The 21661-nt window shown below is 36.6% G+C and overlaps 1 protein-coding gene across 2 annotated transcripts in view; it reads left to right on the top strand.

The window, feature by feature from the left end:
- FAM117B (family with sequence similarity 117 member B) overlaps positions 1 to 6653 on the top strand; it is a 192067-nt gene extending 185414 nt beyond the window's left edge. For both annotated transcript variants that reach the window (XM_037043579.1, XM_037043578.1), the window contains exon 7: positions 2878 to 6653. In XM_037043579.1, the coding sequence (XP_036899474.1) occupies positions 2878 to 3196 (319 nt within the window). In that variant the 3' untranslated portion in view covers positions 3197 to 6653. The remainder of the gene's footprint in view (positions 1 to 2877) is intronic.
- Positions 6654 to 21661: the final 15008 nt, after the last annotated feature.

Genomic DNA, 21661 nt, shown 5'->3' with positions numbered 1-21661 from the left:
CCACAGAGATAGGTAGTGTTTTGTTGGGTAATATGCTTCTAGGAGTTAAATTTAGAGGTCAGGAATCATTCCTCTTAGTTGGAAGAGTAGTGACCAAAAGATGGCACAAGAGTACTGACTGAAAGACAGCACAGGGAGGGTTTTCTCAGTGCTTTTTCATCGTAATGTTCTGTTTCTTGATCTGGGTGCTAGTTAGACAAAGTTATTGTTTATATTATTTTGTATAAACATTTTCTTAAGTCTTTTCATGAAAGCAGCAAGGAAATTAAACTCTTGAATATCAGTCAAAAAGTTCATTTGTATTTCAGAAATGTAAGGTTTCATTCTCAAGATCTATTAGTAGCTACATGTATTAAGCAATTTTTATTTAAAATAACCTCAAACAAATTAATTACCTAGGTTAAAAACCTAGGATTCATTTGGAGGAGGATATAAAAATTGATGAGCCTCCCCCACCCTGAGTATTAGAAAGTTATCTCTAATAATTCTGTCTTCAAAAGAATATTCAGGCCCTGGCTGTTGTGGGTTGGTGGATTGAGCATCAGCCTACTAACTGAAAGGTTGCTGGTTGATTTCTGGCCAGGGCACATTCCTGGGTTGTGGGCGAGGTCTCCAGTTGGGAGTGTGCTAGAGGCAGCCAGTCGATGTTTCTCTCACACATCGAGGTTTCTCTCCCTCTCTTTCTCCTCCCATCTCTCTAAAAATAAATGAATAAAATCATTAAAAAAAGAAAACTCAGGCATATTTCACTTCCTGTCTTCTTTAACCAATTGAAGACCATACTCTCAGATGGTACAAGTAGAGGAGTGTGTCCTCTTATCAGCAATATACCCAAATACATATGTGGGCCTAAGAGTACGTGATGAGTTAAGTTTCTGTTATATTCAAGAAAAAATAGTGTACAAATAAGGCTATTTAAATGATGTAATTTTAAAAAATGTAATAATATATTTTGTGTAACCCAGTGTACCAAACATATTGCCATTTCACCATGTAATCAGTATAAAAACATTATTCATATAGTATTTTACATCTCTTTTATTGTACCAGGTTGTCAGAGTCTGGTGTGTATTCCACACTGATGGCACATAGCAAGTTTGACAGGCTACATTTCCACTGTTCAGTAGCCACATGGGGTTCATGACTACCCTGATGGACTGTGCAGATCTGGAGCTTTCCAAGGCAAGGTCTGGGGCTAGTACCTGCATAGATCCCATGTGGGGCACTGAGATTTATCTCACTAAGTCCCCACAAGGCTGGGAGGTAGGGGATGCTCAACCCATCTCATAGCTGAGACAACTGAGGCTCAGGGAGGTTAAGTGACTGGACTAAAGTCACATGGGCTGGGACCAAGGTCTGCTGCTCCAGGCCACTGCTGTCACAGCCCTCAGGTGGAGGTTCAGGCTATAAGCAGATCAGCAAGGTGTCAGCTGGAACTGGACCTGTCCATGTGAGTCTACTCCCTTGTGTAATTTCGTACTCTTAAATTATCGTATCTTTCAAAACTATTGATAGATAGCATTCCCTATTAATTGATAAAGCTACCCACCCAAAGATAGTTTCATAGAGCTGTCTACATGAAACTATTTTTTCTTTTAGCACCCACTCCCCAGGTCCTGTTGTATATTCATTCTTTAAAACCCAGCTGAGATGTGACTTCCTCCCACACTCTTCCTCGTCCTTTGTGCCACAGGTTATCCACACTCCCTTGTGCTACTTCTAAACCTTTTATACCACATCTTGAGATCCTCTTGCAGGAGTTCTTGACCTTTTTTGTGCAGTGGACACCTTTGGCAGCTTGATAACACATATGGATGCTTTGAATTAATCTAGAACTTCTCTGAATAGTGTTTTTCAGATGCATTAAACACATAAGATTACAAAGGAGGCTAATTATGTTGAAATATAGTTCTGTCCTTAGTACCTCCCTCCCTCCAATATCTGTATATTTAGTCTGTCCATTGTGGAATGTTTCATCTTTGAGCCCCCAGAATTTAGTGCAGACTTGGCACACTCGGATTTTGTTGTTTATCAGGAGATGAGTAGCATACTTTTATAATATGGTCAATTACCTTTTTTTAAACCTGAATCTTGTTTTATTTAAGTCCTCCCACCTCAATTTCTTTTTAATTTTGTGACATTTCCATGTTACTTTAGCAATTTATTTTAATATTTTTATTTTCATAGACTACCACTAAGATCCTTTTCCAACTATTTGAGTAAGTTTTCAGGAGCACCTGGGGACAAGGAAGGATTTGGCCCGATTAAAAGTTTCAGAGCAAGGGACTGCCATTGGTTTTATTTTGATTTTACATTTCTCTTACATTCCTCAGAAAACCATCATGGTTAACTCAAAGAATAGTTTCAGTCCAAGAGATTTTTAAGTGCCCTCGAAGAGAAGTTTTAGGCCTACCAGATTTTAGTCATGCCATGGTAGAACTTAGCAAAAGATGAACATTGTATGTCATTTCTTTGTCTCTGCTTTCAAAATAGTACAGACTTGGAAAATCTGGTAGTGGAACAGATTTTGTCTTTAAACATTTAGAATTTCTTTTACTTTAGGAAATTCTTTATTCACACTGGCTGTCTCAGATCTGCATCCAGATGCAGTGGACATCAGCCTGAGCTACCTGTGTGGTACACAGGGCTTCCCAGGGCACTGAAAGCAGCAGCGTGAATGGTGCGTCTGGCATTCTGACATACGTATTTAGAATCATGTGTCTAATTCCACTTTGGTCCATGTCATTTGAAGCTTTTGACATAGCTTGAGTTTTATATTCCTTTTGTCTGTTAGTTATCTGTTTTTAAAAAGTAATAAAAGAATTTATTTCCAGTATTTGTGACTTAAAAGTATTGGTTTGTCTGTTTGATGTCTAGGCCAAAACAACTTCATGAAATCCCAGCCTTTTACTGTCCTGACAAAAACAAGGTGAATTTCATTCCCAAGAGCGGCTCTGCTTTCTGCCTCGTCAGCATCCTCAAGCCACTCCTTCCCACACCAGATCTTACCCTCAAGGGCTCTGGCCATAGTCTGACAGTCACCACCGGTATGACAACCACTCTGCTGCAGCCAATTGCTGTGGCTTCCCTGTCTACAAACACGGAGCAAGACCGTGTCTCCCGAGGAACGAGTACAGTCATGCCATCGCCCTCTCTCCTCACACCACCAGAACCAATTGAGGAAGCTGAAGGATAGGTCCCAGTGCTGCGTAGCCATTGTTCCCGCAGATCCCTTGACTGTGATGGCATCATGAGTTCCCCATTGGCTATGACATGCTCCACCTTTCCACAGTGACACGTCACGGTACGGCTTCTGGAAAAAAGCAGCCCTCCAATGGCTTTGCTCACTATGAAGACCGGCTCTCAGTGCTTAGCTTGATTTTCCTAAAGTGCTGGTTGAAACAAAAAGGTCTCATTCTTTACTTTTGGAGGGCTGATATCACAGTGTTTTTTTCAAATTAAACTTCTCTATAAACAAAAACAGAACAAAAAACTGACCCCTGCAAACATGATTCCTGGAGACATGAATGATGCTGCAAGAACCATCTTTTGTATGAAAATGACTATTTTCTAATACCAATGTTACATTTTCTGAAATGTAGTGAGCAGATGTTCAAAAGATTCTTTGATGGCCTCTGTTTCTTGTTTCCTTTTCTAGATGTGTGCTTTTCTCAGCTGTTTTCAGCTTTGGGACCAAAGGGATTGTTGACATTTTCCCAGCAATCTTAATCTCATGACTATGTTTTTCTCCCAACCAAGAATTGATAGGTAAATGCATTGAACAAATATATGTAAAAAGAAATAAAAAGCAATATTAGTACATTATGTGATTTATGTTTTTTGATGTCAGAAGTTTGTGCTTTGGGTGAAATAATTGTAAAACTGCTGTTTTCTTCACTATTCCTGTACACATTTCACCATGTGGTCAGAAAAATTGTAGTCTGGATACGAGTGCTTAATATGTTCTCACCATCTTTGAGAGTTGTTGGTTTAACAGTCAGTGAGCCCACAAGAAGGCACCCAGTGGTGACTGCTAGCTAGGAGCAAAGGTCCCCTTTGGTTTTCTGCGCAGTATTTGTCACATGGTCTCCCTTTACCACAGGTGTTATTCTACCTTTAGTCATCACTGTATCATAGTCCCAAGAGATCCTAAAATGACTGTGCATGGATTTCCTCCTTTGCTTTTGTGATGTTGTCTTGTGGATTTGGTCAGGGTTAGTAGTTTGTCAGGAGTGTATTCCATTGAATAGCAATCCGTAGTCACAGAATCTTGCAACTGACATTTTCTTTATGTAGGCACTGAGATATTACCTACAGGTTTTGCTAGTTGTTCTGCAACATTCCACACAGTGGGGAAAGCAGGCAAAGGAGAGCTCCGAAGCATAAACAACAGGGACCTTTGAAAAATCCATCCAGTGTTGGATTTAGACTCATCCTAATATAGCCACTCCTAATACACATGTCAACAGTATTTCACGCCTGGGTCTGTGGTAGTAAAACTAAGGAGCAGCTCTTTTAAAAAGGGAGCTTCAGAAAACTGTTGATAAAAAAAATCCTTCTAAGGTCTTCATATATTACCTTTTGATGCAATAATTTAATGTTCTTATACATATAAAAGGGAAAAATGTTAAATACTTATAAAAGGGATAAAGTTCAGAGGGTTGTTACTATGTCAATTTATCCAGCACATAACCCATCAGAGAAAACCTAGGGGTGGCAGTAAGTCTTCCGAAAGGACTCATTATTATACTCATGCACCTTTAAAACATCTAATAATAAAAAATATGCCCTGTCAAAGTGCAAATGGCGATGTATGTAAGGAAGCTAGATAAATTGAAACATGAAAGTCTTACCAGGTTAGTTGGTGAGGCTGATGAATTTTGGTGTCTTTTTGTTGGAAACGAATTTACCTGGAAGTAGTACATTGTGACTTCTAAATCAGTGAAAGCCCAGTTATTCAGAATCTAAATTTTCTGGTTGGTTTATTGAGAACCCTGATTTTTTGCCTTTCACTTTACCATTTTGCCACAAAGAACTGCTCTACTGGAAGTACATAAAAAATAAAACAAATCAGACGAGTTAGTTTGAATGGTAGGGAGAGGAAGTTAAAAACAGGTTACAAGAAAAACCTCAGTTTTTGGATTACTTGAGTTCTGTTAAATCCATGTTCTTTTCTTTGCTTCACACTCAACTTTCTTCTGTCTCCATCCCTACAAATTACAAGGGTATTTTACACCTAAAATGCCACTTTGTAAAGTTTTTCCTTTTACTCTGTTGTGCATGTTTGTCTAATTCACATTTTTCTGTAGAGTTTCATATATCCTTAATCTAAACTAAAGTAATTTAAAATAGGAATGGGAGAATAAGTTTAAGATTTATTATTCACATAGTCTTATAAATAGAGCTTGCAATGTTTGGTTGTAAGGAAAATGTGAACTGGTAGGTAAATGAATTGTATGGCAACCAAGCATATACCTTGGGTTTGGGAAAAATAGAGCCTGAGATTTGAAGAAAAAAAAAAGGGTACAAACAACTCTAACTGCCAGTGCCAAAGGGCTAATATTTAAACATAGGAGCTTTATTGCAGTCTTAAAAAAAATATCAACCAGAAGTCCATTCAGCTTTATTTAACCCTTAGTTCACAGTTGATTTTTTTAAATGGGTCTCCTTAGAATCCATAATAATTGCTTTCTTAAAACTACATTCCATAATTATTATTCTGCAGAAAACTGTATAGGAAGTAAATAAATTAGAACTTCAATGGGAGTATAGTAGAAATTTTTTAAATTTTAAATAAATTTATTTCCATTGCAGTGAAAGAAATAGGTGGCAGCATATATATATATATATATATATATATATATATATATTACTTTTTTTCAGCAAAAAGGAGCTCTTCTGTGGTTATTTACTTTGTCATTCTTAAGGGGGGTTTTTTGCCCTTAATTTCTTGTGGTGGTTAAAACATGTAAATTTACTGTTTTTGATCATAACTAAGTCTATTGCTTGTCATGGCTTTTGTGAGCAATTGTATTTTAAAAATAACTGTGTTGGGCTTTTTTTTTGTGGTTAACATTGTGAGCATGGATGCCAAAATTATTTTTTATTTAGATTCTTCATTTTGTTTAAAATATTTCTTACACTTATGAGAAGCCAAATTGGCCTTTAGGAAGGTGCTGTTGCTACCTGTGGAATAACTGGCAATAAGAAAGCCTTTTTGTTTTTTAATGGTTAGCTTTTACTCAAAGGTATACAGAAATGGCAAAATTTATAGCCTTGTGTCTCTGTTCAACATTAGTACTGAGATGTCAAGATTTTCTTTTGTTAAAGGAACTAAAAGAAAAATTGCCACTACTGTATTTAACTTTACCATTCTAAACTTAAGATTCATTTCTTAATGCTTGGAATTTTGATGTCTCAAAACTGGACAAGTGGAAGTGCTCAGTTTGCATTAAGCTAAGAATCCTTAGCTCCGCACTTTAAGGTTTAAGTTTTACTCTGCCTAAATTAATGATAAGCAGAGTAGCCCTGAACAATACTTTGTTTATACAATCCTGTTGAAGAATATAATTTATGTTTTTTTAAAGTCTGTATTTTTCATCTTTGTTGAAACTGTATAAATCTTTTCTAAAGGAAATTTTTAAAATTTTGTTTTTCTAACAAAATTCTCCCCTAAAACAGCATTTCCAATATGATAAATATTGTTACTATGTACTTATGTATTCTCTGTATCTGAACACTTGTTGCTGCCTCACAAGAAAATAGAACTTTTATGTTAAAAATAAAGTCTGTTTACTTGAGAGTTTTTCCTGTGTACTTTTATGAGTACTACCTCCAATTCATTTTTTCTTTCTGTATACTTCTGGCCTGAATTAAATGATAAATAGTGTATTCTTTTTCACAGATTAATAGAAAAATGGGTGTGTTAAATAGCAGGGTATATAATGATGTCAGTTGTTACTTCCTTCCTTCTCCCTTACTTGGTCTAGATTTTAAAGTACCTGATGTTTGTGGTAAATGCTAAGCAAACATTAAATATAAGCAAGTTCAGAGAAGCATATATATGTTTACAAGTAATTCAGTACTTCACAGTTTTAAGAGAATTTAGCTGGGGCAGTCACTTAATTTCTTTCTGAAATACACTTAGGAGGGTTTTTTTTTTTTCTTTTGTTTTGGCAATTCATTCTTGCTAAACCAGCCCAATCCTTCCTTTGTGACAATGGGCTGGGCCCAAGCATTTAGGCTGTTTGCACAGGATACAACTAGTCAGGTAGCTCCAGGGAGGACTGAATGCTGTATAACAATACACTTAGAAAGCATGGACAACTTTAAGTGAAATTTAAAATGTCACCTAAAAAGTAACCACCAAATTACTTGGTAAAAAAAATTATTTTTGGTGGAAAAAGTTAACCAGAATTTTGGGATAACGTGTGCCTGTGTATGTGTAGTTGTATTTAACATAACATGAAATGCAGAGAATCTCAAAATGGCTCAAGGTTTCTCCCACTTTTTTCCTCTGTCTTTTTCCTCCACCTCAGAGGATGAAAGGAGTAAATTTAGATCTCAAGCGAGGTGTTCCTCTTTAAACCCTTTTATTTGATTATTTTTTGTTTGATTCATTAGTATTATATATACAAAAAAGGTTTGTGGCTATAATGATCCTTTCAATTGGTTTTAAGTAGTTGAGTGTTAAATATTTACTGTATACTCTTTATAGCAGTAAGTCCTCACTTACCATTGATGGCTCCTGCAACTTTAAATGAAATGACTTCCAACAGGACCAGTTTTACCACAGGCAAATTGATATAAACAAGCGTTAAGTTCCTACAGCATCTCATCAGTGTTATAAGAAAATGTTTTCAAGGACCTCCTGTATATCAGTATCAGTTTTTTTTTCTTGCTAAGATTAAATATATTTTTTAAATAACTTAAACTTCTCATAGAGTGTGGTATGATAATACAAATAGCTTTTGTGTCTCTTCTTCAGTGTTTTTAAAACTGTTTGGTTCTTGAAATGAATTAAATGGGCCCGCCAAAATTTTTTTAATGAAGTAGAATAGAAAAGAAGTATATTTACACATAAGGAAAGTAGTATTTGTGTGTTAAATTTTCGCTAGAGGTAGTCTCATGATGCATAACAACAGACCACATATATGGTGGTGGTCCCATAAGATTATAATGAAGCTGAAAAAGTCCTGTCACCTGGTGGCATCTGAGCTGTCATAATGTTTTAGCATAATGCATTACTCATGTTTGTGTAAATCTGTGCTACCAGTTGTATAAAAGTTTAACAAAGTTATGTACAGTATGTAGTAATTAACAATGAAAAATGACTTCCTGGTTTATGTATTTCATATACTCTTATTTTCATGTGCTTTCTACTTATAAAAAGTTTTCCGTAAAACTGTACGCTATGTTATATGAACAACCTCGAACATCTGTTTACTGAGGCTTTGATTGCATCATTTTCTCATGCTTGGTTTAATCTCATGTTATTTATAAATTTGGTGCAACCCAAGTGTACGGTGTTTATAAAGTCTGCAGTAGTGTTCAGGAATGTTAGGCCTTCACATTCACTTACCACTCACTCACTGACTCACCCAGAGCAACTTAGCCCTGCAAGCTCCATTCATGGTAAGTACCTGACACAGGTATAGTATTTTTACTCTTTTATTGTTTTTTACTGTACCTTTTCAATGATTAGATATGTTTAGATATACAAATACTTTTCATTATGTTATAACTGCCTACAGTATTCAGTACGTCAACATAATGTATAGGACTGTAGCCTAGGTGCCAGGCTATAACCATATAGTCTAGGTGTGTAGTAGGTTATAACATACAAGTTTGTGTAACTTACTCAATGATGTTTGCATGATGACAGAAAATGCTTAACAGCGCATTTCCCAGAATGTATCCCCATCATTAAGTGGCGCATGACTACATACATACCAAGTTATCAAATAAGATGTATTTTACTGTGTGGAATGTAAACACAATGATTGAAACGTGTTACAGAGCAAGGGGGATTTGGCCACCTGCCATAAAATGGATTGGTGGGGAAGGAAAGGGGATTTATTAACAGGGTGCTGGGTTTGGGAGAGCTGGGAGCTCCCCTGCCCCAAGCCATTCTCTTCTGTAAAACACAGAAATCCTTGCTCCCCAAAAGACTGAAATCCAAATCCATGCCCAGAGAGCCCCTCTCCATTCCCATCTATAGTCCAAGGCTGCTACACACATGGGTTTCAGTCTAGCCACCCCCAGGCTCTCTGGAGTACACACTTGTGAGAACAGTGTCTCCATTGCCTCACTGCAGCCAGTCGTGCAAGGGGCCCTGACTCCTGGGCCCTGGGACCGGCGCTGCTTGTGCTCTGGGGGCCAGGGAAACATTCCCGGCCTTCACATCTGCGTGCAGCTCTCAGGGTGAGCGTGGGAGCAGTCCAGGACCTGTGCTGTGTGGCCCAGGTCCACAGTGTCCTGCTTGAGCCAGCCGCTGGCAAGCACAAGCCTGCCCCAGACTGAGCAGGGCAACGAAAGAGCTATGATTGGGCACACGTCCTGCGCAGGACTCAGCCCGTGCGGGCTGACTCTCCATCTGTGCAAGGGGGATGCAAAAAGGGAAGGGCTTCAGAATGCCCTCCATTGTAAATATTTCCCCCCAAATCCTACGTGCTGCAGGAGGGTCCAAATTGTTAGCCAATTCAGGGAGGCCAATGTCCGCTGCACATCAGCCTACACTGTCCCTGCCCCTCCCGCTTCCAGGATCCTGAAGCAGGTTGTGGGGGGCGGGGAGGCGTTTTTGGCTGCCCAGGTGCACCAAATCTCTGCCAGGAATGGGGTGTCACCTTGTTACACGTAGGTTGTGACCTTTTCAGCCCCGTGCAGGCTCTGTGCAAGCTGTCTCTGGTCTGGGTCACATGGGTGCTGCTTGGTTGCCGCAGCAATGCAGGCTGGCTGGCTGGCACTGTCCTATATTTTTTTACTGTTGCCCCAAGGTGTGGAAGGCTGTCAAGGTTGCAATTTCAATCAGCACTTCCTCACGCCTCCGCGGGGGATGGGGGGGGTGGTCCCCTCCAGGGAGTGCAGGCTCTTGCACCTTCTGGGGTTCTCTCTACTCCCCAGCGATCTGGCCATACCTTTCCATTACAAAAATATTGTTAGGTACAGGTTTTGTGTATGAGCCTTTGTGTTGGTCTGATAGCAGGTAAGAGCCTGGAGTCTTTAAAACATTGTTTCCACATCCTTTTAATAAGTATCTTCACACTGGTGGTTTTGTTTTTTTAAAAAAAGAAAAAATAACTTTTCAACAGTTTGCATCTTGCTCAAATTTACCTCCATATACTCTACTTTATTTGATTTTATACACTAGCATGGATTAGTCCTGCTAAACATTATGTTTCATATAAGACTATTAGGGAGGCTCTGATGCTGAAAAACCAGGAGGGTAAGCGTTCATCTCAGTTCCAGGGATTAAGCAGTTATTTTTTAGATTATGGGGATGCTTCAGAGGAAATGCAGAAAAGCCCCGGATGTGGGGCATAATTTGGGTACTAGTTCTGGATCTGCAGCTTAATAGCCAGGGGGTATTGAGTAAAGAAGCCGTCTCTTTCACCCTCAGTTTTCCTGTTTATGTGATGAAGGCAATGTGGATGATTGCACTGTCAGTTAAATAGGTAGTGAACGTGAAAACAGCCTAGCTTACAAAACTAGAAGCAAACATTTATGTCCTTATTTTTGTTAGGTAAACTTATTCATTCATTAGGAAAGCCAAAAGTTTTTGGTCATAGAAAATGGTCCATAAAATTCATTTCACCTTGTAAAGTATAACATAGCCAAGGCTATTTGAGCTGAAATCATAAAAATAGGTAATGCTGATAGTTTACAAGTGGTAGATACTGTATATCTTACTGTTTACCATAATCTTTATAATAACCCTATGAAGATAAGTACTGCTATTTTTACTACCATATAGATGTTATAATTAGGATTAGAGTAGGTAATTTATCCATCGTAATACATCGGGAAAATGTCAAAATCTGGCCTGGATCCAAGACCGACTACAGAACCCAAACTTAATCACAAAGCCTTACTGTTGTGCTCTCCTGCAACAGTGACACTAATAAAACAAAGGTTTTTAGGGCCTTTGCCCGGTTGGTCCTTTGCTGACAGCACTGCTGGCAGCTTGGCTCAGAGGGCGAATACAAACCAAGCTGGTGGGGGGGGGGGGGGGGGGGGNACCAAGCTGGGGCCCCCGCCCCCCCCCCCCCCCGTTCCTGAACCAGCAAGTTGGTGACACAAATCCTCAAGCTTTTTGGGTTTTAATGTTGCCATAGCTGTAAAAATGAAAGAGAAACATTTGGAGCACATCTTTTAGAGATGCAGAAATAGATTAATATTTTTGGTGTACTTTTTTAAACTTTTTGAAGAAAAGACAAAAGTACTTTAATCAGTCTCAATAACTTTGCCCATTTCAGATGGAGAAAACAATAGAAACATCATTATTGCAATTTAAAGTACAAGTGAGCTCAAAGACAATATACAATAAATAATGTTAACAGTAGCTATTCCTGGATGGTAGGATTGTGGAAGATTTCTTTTTTACTTTTTAGTATTTTTCAGACTTTTGGGTATTACTTTGGGAAATAGGAACAAGGAAACAACTTTCTTTAAAAACAATGAAGTTTAAAATCTTACCTGTTAACACCATGCAGACTTTTATCTATACAGGCCTTTTATATTTACACTTTGGACGTTGAACGGTTTATTTTTACTACATCAAGTTAAGAACCATGTCTTCACTTTCAATACCAAGGACAGTTTTTACTGTACTCTTTTTTTGTACTGTCTCCCTGTTCATGACACATAAAAGATGGAAGATATTTTATGTTGGGCTTATGGATATATCCCATCTGGACTAGCAAGTATTTTTCTCCCTATACTGTTACATAGGTTTTCTTTACTTACTTAAACAACTTATGCATTGTATGTTTTAAATGCATTACTTTCAATACTGCTGAGTTCATTGATATTTAAAAGTTTGTGTTTCCTTCCTAGTTAAATTTCTCTCAGAAAATTATGGAGCTGCTTTATTGTTCAAGATAAGGAAATGCACTGCAGTGGATCAATTCTGGCTTCTTTTTCTCCCTGACTTCAGGAAATCAGGTTAAACACAGTGGCTTATATTTCAATGGTTATTGCTTCTGGGCTCAAATTTTTTATATTTGATAGTTTGTGTTTTGTTAGCAAGGGTATTTATACAAAGAACACACATTGTTATTTCCCATATTATACAGTGTTCCTTTTGTAAGAAGTAAATTAGAATTAATCTCACAAGGATATTGTTCTGGTTTTATTTTCTTTCTGTGGGTGTGTGTGTGTACATATTTTTTTTATTCAATTCAAACCACCTTGTCACTACTACAGTCCTATGGTAAAACCCAAACTTTGAAATAGGGGAACAATAATTGGATTTGTATTGAGTACTTTAGGAAATAAAGCTTTTTTGTTTATGCTATCTTGTAATCTTTATTAAAAGAAGTCAGAAAAATAGAGCACATCCAAAGTTCATTTGTTCTTAGGCTGTAAAAACAAATTTATTTCCACATTTATTTACCTCCACATTTATTTCCAAATGGTCTACAAAAAGAGTTATATGAAATAAATATCCATAGTTGAAATATAGACTTTATATCGTGCAAACACTGAAACTTATTTTGTTAAAATACAGTTTGTTTCTAACCATATCAGGGCTAAATTTTACAATTGATGAAAGATTTCAAAAAATATAAAGTTACACCTATCTAATCCTAATATGCCCCTGGTATTCCTGTCTTTCTTTTTTGTTTGTTTGTTTCTAAAGTGTTTTTTATTTTAACTGTTGTTCAAATACCAGTTTTCTGTCTATTCCTGTCTTTCTTGTAAAGTGGTTGTAGAAAGATTAGGCAAACTTTAGTTCTGGTTTTTGTTTAAGGTTAAATGCATTCTGATTTAGTATGTAAGGTAGAAGATGGGTATTTTTCCCCATTTACTATAAAAAGTAGCCATCTATTCTGAAAGAGTTGTTCCCAGCCTGGCTGTGAGTAAGGTAGGCTTCTGATCCAATCCCCGGTCTAGACTTAGACAAACAGTAACTGTTCTGTGTTGTTTGTTGTGTCCTTTACTTCACTCCCTGCTGTAAATATGGTGGTTTTCTTTATTAGCAATCCAGGTATCATAACAGCCACATTTCTGTTTCTGGTCTCTGAATTAATGAGTGAGCCTCAAATAACTGATCTTGGGAAACTATGAATGGTTACCTTAATTTTAATCCAAAGTTTTTAGGGTGCTCTTCAAAAATGGAGTTAAGACTTGCTAAAGTTGTAACTGGACTTCCCAAAGCAGTTCATGTTGCATTTGGGTTAAGTGGACAAGCACATACTCTTGTGTTGAACGAAATTCTTAGGGACACAAGAACTGAATAATTAAAATCCCTTGTATGTTTTGTTTGTTTGTTTATTTTTGAGAACCTTTGCTCATGGGAAATTAAGGGCAATATCCCTTCACATTCGTAGTCTGGGATTCAGGCTTCTGCCTTGGAGGAAGCGGTGATTTTCCCCTGCGTTATGGTATGCGTGTCTGCATGTGAAGGAGGTAAATATATTTGAACTAAGGCATTAGTGGAATAAATCAGTAAAATAGAAAGGACACAAGCCAAAGACATAAAGTCAGCTTTTTCTGGGGTACTCAAAGCTGACTGAATATTGGCAGAACAAAGACAGCATTACATTCTGTAGAATTTCACTGAATAAAAAAGAAGAGTTAAAAATACTCCCAAAGGGATGACCAAATAAAGAAATAGAACTACACATGTGAAAATATTTTAAGGAAAGACTTAACTTTTCCCTGGGTCCATTTTCTGACCCTCAGGTAAGGTCTTTCCAGCCATTGCAGTACTCGGCCATAGTGGTGGTTTTTTCGAGAGCTCGTGAGCAATTCAGAACTTGGGCCAGACTCCTATGAATGAGAGGTGCATTTCACCTACTCCAGTCCATATACAATGACTCAGATGTTACAAGCAATTCTCTTGTAAATAATAAATAAGCCTCTTTAGAACTAAGAGCACATTGAAACTGCTGTGGACAATTAAGTTAAAATGTTTTCCTGTGGGAATGCAATGGTCTGGATGATGAAAATAACACCCTTGAGAACTGCCTCAATACTAAAGAGTGGGCAAGAAAAAAAGACCAGCAAATGAAGTGATTGGTGTGTGTACACAGTGGCTGTTTTCATTAGCTTACACTAATTTGAATTAAATATCCTTCCCCCTAGTACTTCGATTCAGAACCCTCCCAAGGCGTTACAGCTTTTCCTTAGTAATCAGATAGAGCTTGGGTGATGTCTCCCAATTAAAGAGGAAAGTAGAAAAGTAAGACTGATCAGCTTTCTGTAACTCTGGCAGGAAGTATTCTGTGTTAAAACACGTCAAGAAACGTGTAAGTCTGCAAATATGTATAAGGATAAGGTGTTTTAATTTCTCCCCCATTCAGAGAGAAGTTTCTGGGTAATTTCAGGAATGTTGTTGTCAATTGCTTAGGGAGTGTCCTCCCTTCTTTTCAGGAAGAGTCCGCACACTGCAAGTTACGGTTGCAATGTGTTGGGACATTCTTGCGGTTTGTGATTTGGAAAGATGTTTTTCTATTTCTATAGAGGATGAACTAAACAAATAAATCTTCCTGCTACTTTCCCATGAAAATGTGATAGTGGATTGAGGGGTGTCCATGATTTTCTATGAAGGAAAAAAGTAATACTACATTTTTGTCTCTAAGTCGAAAGAACAATCACCAAGTGTCTCTGTGATTTCATTAAAGCAAATTGGGTCTCAGATCTTATTCTGCCTTTCTAGTAAAGTCAAACTGATCTGGTTCTAGTGCTATTTTCCATAACAGAAAATTCTCTTGCCACTGTTTTATTTAAAAACCGACCCTAAATCACAACCCAATTCCCACGCTGTCTTTGATCCACATAAAGAATTCTCACAGCCAGCAAGGCAACTTACACACAAACGGCTTTCCAAAGGAATAAGCCCAACTCATTGACAGAATTCTTACTAGGTGTTAGTTCAGAATAAGTTCTGTTATCTATCTCAAACTAAATGGTTTCGAGTATTTCCCACATATTATCACAGCTGCAAATCCAAGATGTTAAAGAGAGATGTCAATATAAACATGGCCTTTACCATCTGTCTAAAGTTGTCTGACAAGTGTTATATTCACAGACAATGCTTTTGTGTGAATATTACAATACAAACTCCTTTACATAAAGGTAATATGTTGCAAAATCGATGTTTCAAGACCATGGACAAGACATCATAACTTCAGTCAAACATTAATAAGTTCATCATCTGAGTGTCCAATAGCATCTGGGTTTGAAAGTGGATCCATGTCTGCAAATAGACTGAGCCAGGCTGACATGTCTTGGTTACCAATGTTAGGAGCTATGAAAAGAAGCATACACACATTAACGAGTCTCAGATTTTGGAATCACAGTACTGTGCCACGTTTATGATTGTAAAGTAAATGCTTGTTTTGAATCAAAAAAAGACAACTGATAAGAATAAACTATCACTGATATCTTCTTAGGGATAATTATGAAAAACTAATGCAGACACCAATACTTCGCTAAGGCTCTTATATCTAAGTGACTGCATGTTGCTCTGAGAAAAGACTCAACTGAAAGGCAAGCAGTAGTGAAGTTTTCTGAGAATCAAGAGGATAATTTGTACAAGACTCTCAGATGTGGTTCAAAATTCAAAGTAATCTTTGATCCTACAAAGTAGGAACATTACATTGTGAACTTAGTACTCAAAGTATTTATTATAAAAGCAATATTAAAATATCAACATAAGGGGAAAAAATTCTGCTAACCCTATCACACTAACACACCCAACAGTTATTTTGGTTTACAGTTGTTTCATTTGCCTTTTTCATGTGTACTATACATGTTTGTAATATATATTTTTAATTCACGTTTTCAATTATAGTTTACATACAATACCGTATTGGTTTCAGGTATACAACATAGTGATTATACATTTATATAACTTATGAAGGTATCATTCCAATAAGTCTTGTGCCCATCTGACACCAGACATAGTTACTACAATATTTCTGAATATATTCCCTATGCTGTGAGTATTTTTATATGAGAAAGAGAAATTAAGAAAATCTCACAACTGTATCAAAAGAATAAAATATCTAGGAATAAATTTAACCAAGAAGATAAAGGATATATAGTCTGAAAACTAAAAGATATTGAGGAAATACATTGAAGTCACAAATAAATGCAAGGATACACCGTGCTCATGATTGGAAGTATTAATATCATTAAAAAGTCCATACTAGCCAAAGTAGTCTACACATTCAATGCAATTTCTATCAAAATAACAATGACATTCTTCTCAGAATTAGAATAACCCTAAAAGGTATATGGAACCACAAAAGACCATGAATAGCCAAAGCATTTTTAAGAAAGAACAAAGTTTGAGGTATCATACACTGCTTTCAAACTGTACTACAAAGCTATAATATTCAAGACAGTATGGTACTGTCACAAAAACAAATACAAATATCAGTGGAACAGAATAAATCCAGAGTCCAGAATTTCAGAGTCCAGAAATAAATCCTCCTTATGTGGTCAACTAATATACAACTAATGAGGTAAGATTATACAATGGAGTAACAACAGTCTCTTTAACAAATAGTTTGTGAAAACTAGACAGATACATGCAAAAAAAAAATCAAAACTGGGCCACTTTCTTACATGATATACAAAAATAAATTTAAAGTGGGTTAAAGATTTTTTCCCAGTATTTTATTTAATTATTTTTCAAGTACAGTTTTCTGTCTATTAGTCCCATCCCATCCCACCCCCCATGCTCCCCCTCCCTCCCATTTACACCCTAAAGTGGGTTAAAGATTTTAATGTAAGACCCAAAACCATAAATCTCCTAGAAGAAAATATAGGTAGTAAATATTTTACATCAGTTTGAGTAATATTTTTTTGGATACATCCTCTCAAACAAGGGAAACAGAAGCAAAAATAAACATATGGGCATCATTAAAGTAAACAGCTTCTGCCCAGTGAAGGAAACCACCAACAAAAAAACCCCTACTGAATGGGAGAAGATATTCATCAATGATATGTCCAATAAGGGTTTGATATCCCAGATATACAAGGAGTTCATACAAATCAATAACAAAAAAATTAATCCAGTTAAAAATGGACAGAGGACATGAAAAGACATTTGTCCAAAGAAGACATATGGATGGCCAACAGCCATGAAAAGGTGCTGAAGATCACTAATGATCAGGAAATGCAAATTAGAACCACAAAGAAATCACCTCATACCAGTTAGAATGGCTATTATCAAAAAGTAAACAAATGTCCCGGAGAAGATGTGGAGAAAAGGGAACCTTTGTGCACTGTTGGAGTGGCTGTGAATTGGTGTGACCTCTGTGGAAAACAGTATTCCTCAAAAAGCTAAAAACAGGTCTGCTACATGACTTAGCAATTCCACTTCTGAGAGTGATCCAAAGAAGACAAAAACACTGGTGCAAAAGATATGTGCATGCCTATGTTCATTGCAGCATTATTTACAATAGTCAAGGTATGGAAGCCATCTAGGTGTCCATGGGCAAAGATGTTCTTTAGATACACAAACACACACAATGGGATATTATGCAGCTATAAAAAAGAATAAAACCTTGATATTTGTAACAATATAGATGGACCTAGAAGGTATTATGCTGAGTGAAATAAGTCAGAGAAAGACAAATAGGTATTGCATTGAATCTGTAAATTGCTTTGGGTAGTATGGACATTTTGATGATGTTAATTCTTCCAATCCATGAACACGGTATATGTTTCCATTTATTTGTGTCTTCCTTGATTTCTTTCTTCAGTGTTGTGTAGTTTTCTGCATACAGGTCTTTTACCTCCTTGGTTAGGTTTATTCCCAGATATTTTATTTTTGTTTTTGCTATATTGAATGGGATTTTTTTCTTGATTTCTGCTTCTGCTGTTTCATTGTTGGTATACAAAAATACCTTTGATTTCTGGACATTGACTTTGTATTCTGCTGTTTTGCCAAATTCATTTATTAGTTCAAGCAGTTTTTTGGTAGAGGCTATAGGATTTTCCATGTACACTATCATGTCATCTGCAAACAATGACAGTTTTGTTTCCTCCTTTCCAATTTGGATGCCTTTTATTTCCTTTTCTTGTCTGATCACTGTGGCTAGAATGCCCTACTATATTGAATAGAAGTGGTAAGAGTGGACAGCCTTGTCTTGTTCCTGATCTTAGTGGAAAAGATTTTAGTTTTTGCCCATTGAGTATGATGTTGGCTGTAGGTCTTTCATATATGCCCTTTAGTATATTGAGGAATGCTCTATTCCCATTTTTCTGAGTACCTTTATCATAAATGGGTGTTATACCTTATCAAAAGCTTTTTCCGCATCTATTGATATGATCATGTGGTTTTTGTCTTTGCTTTTGTTTATGTGATGTGTTACACTTACTGATTTATTGAACTTGAACAAGAATTAAATTTTTTAAAAAAGACAAATACCATATGGTTTCACCTATATGTAGAATCTAAAAAAAACCATAACAAAACAAAACAAAAACAGACTCATAGAAATGGAGACCAAAAGGATTCTAACCAGAAAGGAAGAGGTAGGTGGATGGATAAAAAAAAGATGAAGAGGAATATAGTAAATAATATTGTGACGAGTTTGCCTGGTAACAGGTGGTCACTAGAATAAGTGGGGTGATGACACTGTCAGGTATAAAAATGTGAATCACTGTATTGCACACCTGAATCCAATATATGCCAACTGCACATAAATTAAAAATTTAATGAAAATTAAATGCAAGAAAGAATGAATACCTGACTTTAATCACATGGAGACCTCAGCTAAATTGAAATAAGAAGCATTTTAGTAAAAACAAGAAACAGTAGAACAGAGGGACTATATTCTATTAAAAAGTCCATATCCAAACATTTTTAAAGCTGTATAAATGCATCAGATTAAATAGCTAAAGAGATAACAAGTGAATACAATACCTACCCCTAGACTTGCTGTACCAGTTGGAGGAGTGCTTAAATTTCCTAAAGTTTACAGTCATGCTGTGATTGTGCAAGGAACTATACTTGTTCTCAGGAAACAAACTAAAGTATTTTGGGGTTAAAGGGCCATGATGTATGTAACTTACTCTCAACAGGTTCAGAAATAACACTAAGGCCTGCATAAAGCAAATGTGCTAAAACACCATAGTAAGTGAATCTGAGTAATGGTTATAGAGATGTTTTTTTGTGGTATTTTCCTTTATGTACAATTTCTGTACATTTGAAATTCCAATTTTAAAAGTTTTAAAAACATCAGTGACTAAGATTAATATGTATGTAAAGTTCTGCAAGGCAGTGTGTGTCTATTTATGTATACCCTACATGGAAATTACAACATGGACCAGCTCTGCAGAAAACAATATGGTAAGTACTCAGTATGTTAGCAATTACTGTGTGCCAGGCCCTATGCTAGTGAGTGCAAGAATGTATTGTCAGTAGGCATCTGGTAACCAGAGAGCATCTTCCATCCCCAGTGGTATTATCCATTGTAAACAAACCTTAGCACAAAATATTAAAGGTTAAAGTTCAGAATTTAGTTTACTAGGACAAGCTCACAAATTTCTATTCTATGCTGTCTATGGTGACGGATAGCCAGGTACAGCTTTCACTGCTTATAAAATGTTTTTCTGGGTAGTAGGAGGTGAAGACTAAAATGATCCCTTTCTACATTTATCTGAATTTGACTGATTGCTAATATGATGGCCAAAAATATAAATAAATAACTTACATTTTGTTAATTTCTTTGGACTCTGTGAAGGCACTGGTTTGTTATCAGTGTGTGAAAGAGGAAGTTCTAATTCCCCTTTAGAGGCCCAGCCTGGGAGGAAGGAAGTAATAAATTATCCACTGTTAATCAGATAGGAAGTAGCATCAAGTAGCACCATAGAAACAAGACAAGGTAAAAGCATCTAACAAGTCTTCATACCAGGGTAACATTTCAAAGAATTAAAGGAAAGTAAGGAGGTGAGGCGATAGATGTATTAATTAACTAGATGGGAGACTCTTTTCACAATGTATATGTATATCATATCCACACAATGTAGTACTTTGAGTACCTTACAAGTTTATTTATCAATTACATCAATAAAGCTGAAAAAATTTAAGAAGCAGTATTTAAAAAAGAATAGATAGTATTATGACAATGTTGCATCGAACAAAGAATATCAATAGAGTTAGAGATCACAAAAAAGAACCAAATAGAAATACTGAAATTGAAAAGTACAATCACTGAAATGAAAAATCTATTATAGTGGATCAACAATAGATCTGAACTTGCTAACTTCAAGATAGACTGGTAGAGATTAGCAATCCAAAAACAGAGAGGGGAAAAAAGAATAGAGGAAAATGAACAGATCCTGAGAGAAATGGTGGGCCAACATCAAAGGTACCAGTATACACTGCCCTGGCGAGGTGGCTCAGTTCGTTGGAGCATTGTTCTGTATGCCAAAGAGTTGCAGGTTTGCTTCCTGGTCAGAGCGCAAGGTTGTGGGTACCTAGGTTGTGGGTTCAATCCCCGGTCAGGGCACGGACAGGAGGCAACCAAAGGATGTTTCTCTCTCACTTTGATTTCTCTCTCTTCTCTCTCTCCTTCCCCATCCCCCACACTCTCCCTAAAATCAATAAACATATCCTCAGGTGAGAATCAGGGGAGAAAAGTACCAATATACACATAATAAGTCTCAAAAGTATGAGAGGGGGACTTTGAAGAAATAAGGGGTAAAATGTCCCAACTTTGTTGAAAACATCAACCTACTCATCCAACAGGCTTAACAAAACCCAAGTAGAATCAATACAAAGAGACCCTTATATACAGATATCATAGACAAACTATTGAAACTCAAAGGTAAAATCCCCACATTCATGGATTGGAAGGACCAATACTGTCCATGTGATAATTAACTCCAAACTGATGTGTGAATTCAGGTTTTTTTATAGTATTTGACAAGCTGATTATAAAATTTATACAGAAATGCAAAGAGATTAGAATAGCAAAAAGTTTTTTGAAAAAAGAACAGTGTTGTGTACTTACACTACCTAATTTCAAAATTTACTATAAAGCCATGGTAATTAAAATAGCATGGAACAGAACTCAAAAAACAGAAATACACCCTTACATTGTTTGGTCACTTGATTTCAACAAAAATGCCAGGAAAAGTCAATGGAGAGAGGAGAATCTTTTCAACAAACGGCGCTGGAACAACTGGGTACAATATGCAACAGACAAAAACAAAAAACCTGAGATAGCTCACATCATACACAATAATTAACTCATAAAGATCATAGTCCTACATGTAAGAGCTAAAATTACAATATTACTAGAAGAAAACTTGGGAAAAAAATCTTTGTGACCTTGGGTTAGGGAAAGTTCTTACATATGACACCAAAAAATTTAAAAATCCAGAAAAAAATGGTAAATTGCACTTCATAAAATTTTTAAACTGTTTAATGGATATACAATGAAAACAGTTACTGAGATACATGGTGGTAATAGTT

The sequence above is a fragment of the Sturnira hondurensis genome, unplaced genomic scaffold (assembly GCF_014824575.4).
Source record: "Sturnira hondurensis isolate 20B ecotype Veracruz unplaced genomic scaffold, ASM1482457v3 Scaffold0004136, whole genome shotgun sequence".
NCBI classification, from domain to species: domain Eukaryota; kingdom Metazoa; phylum Chordata; class Mammalia; order Chiroptera; family Phyllostomidae; genus Sturnira; species Sturnira hondurensis.
Note: the sequence above shows the minus strand (reverse complement) of the source record. Positions and strands in the feature narration are given on the sequence as shown.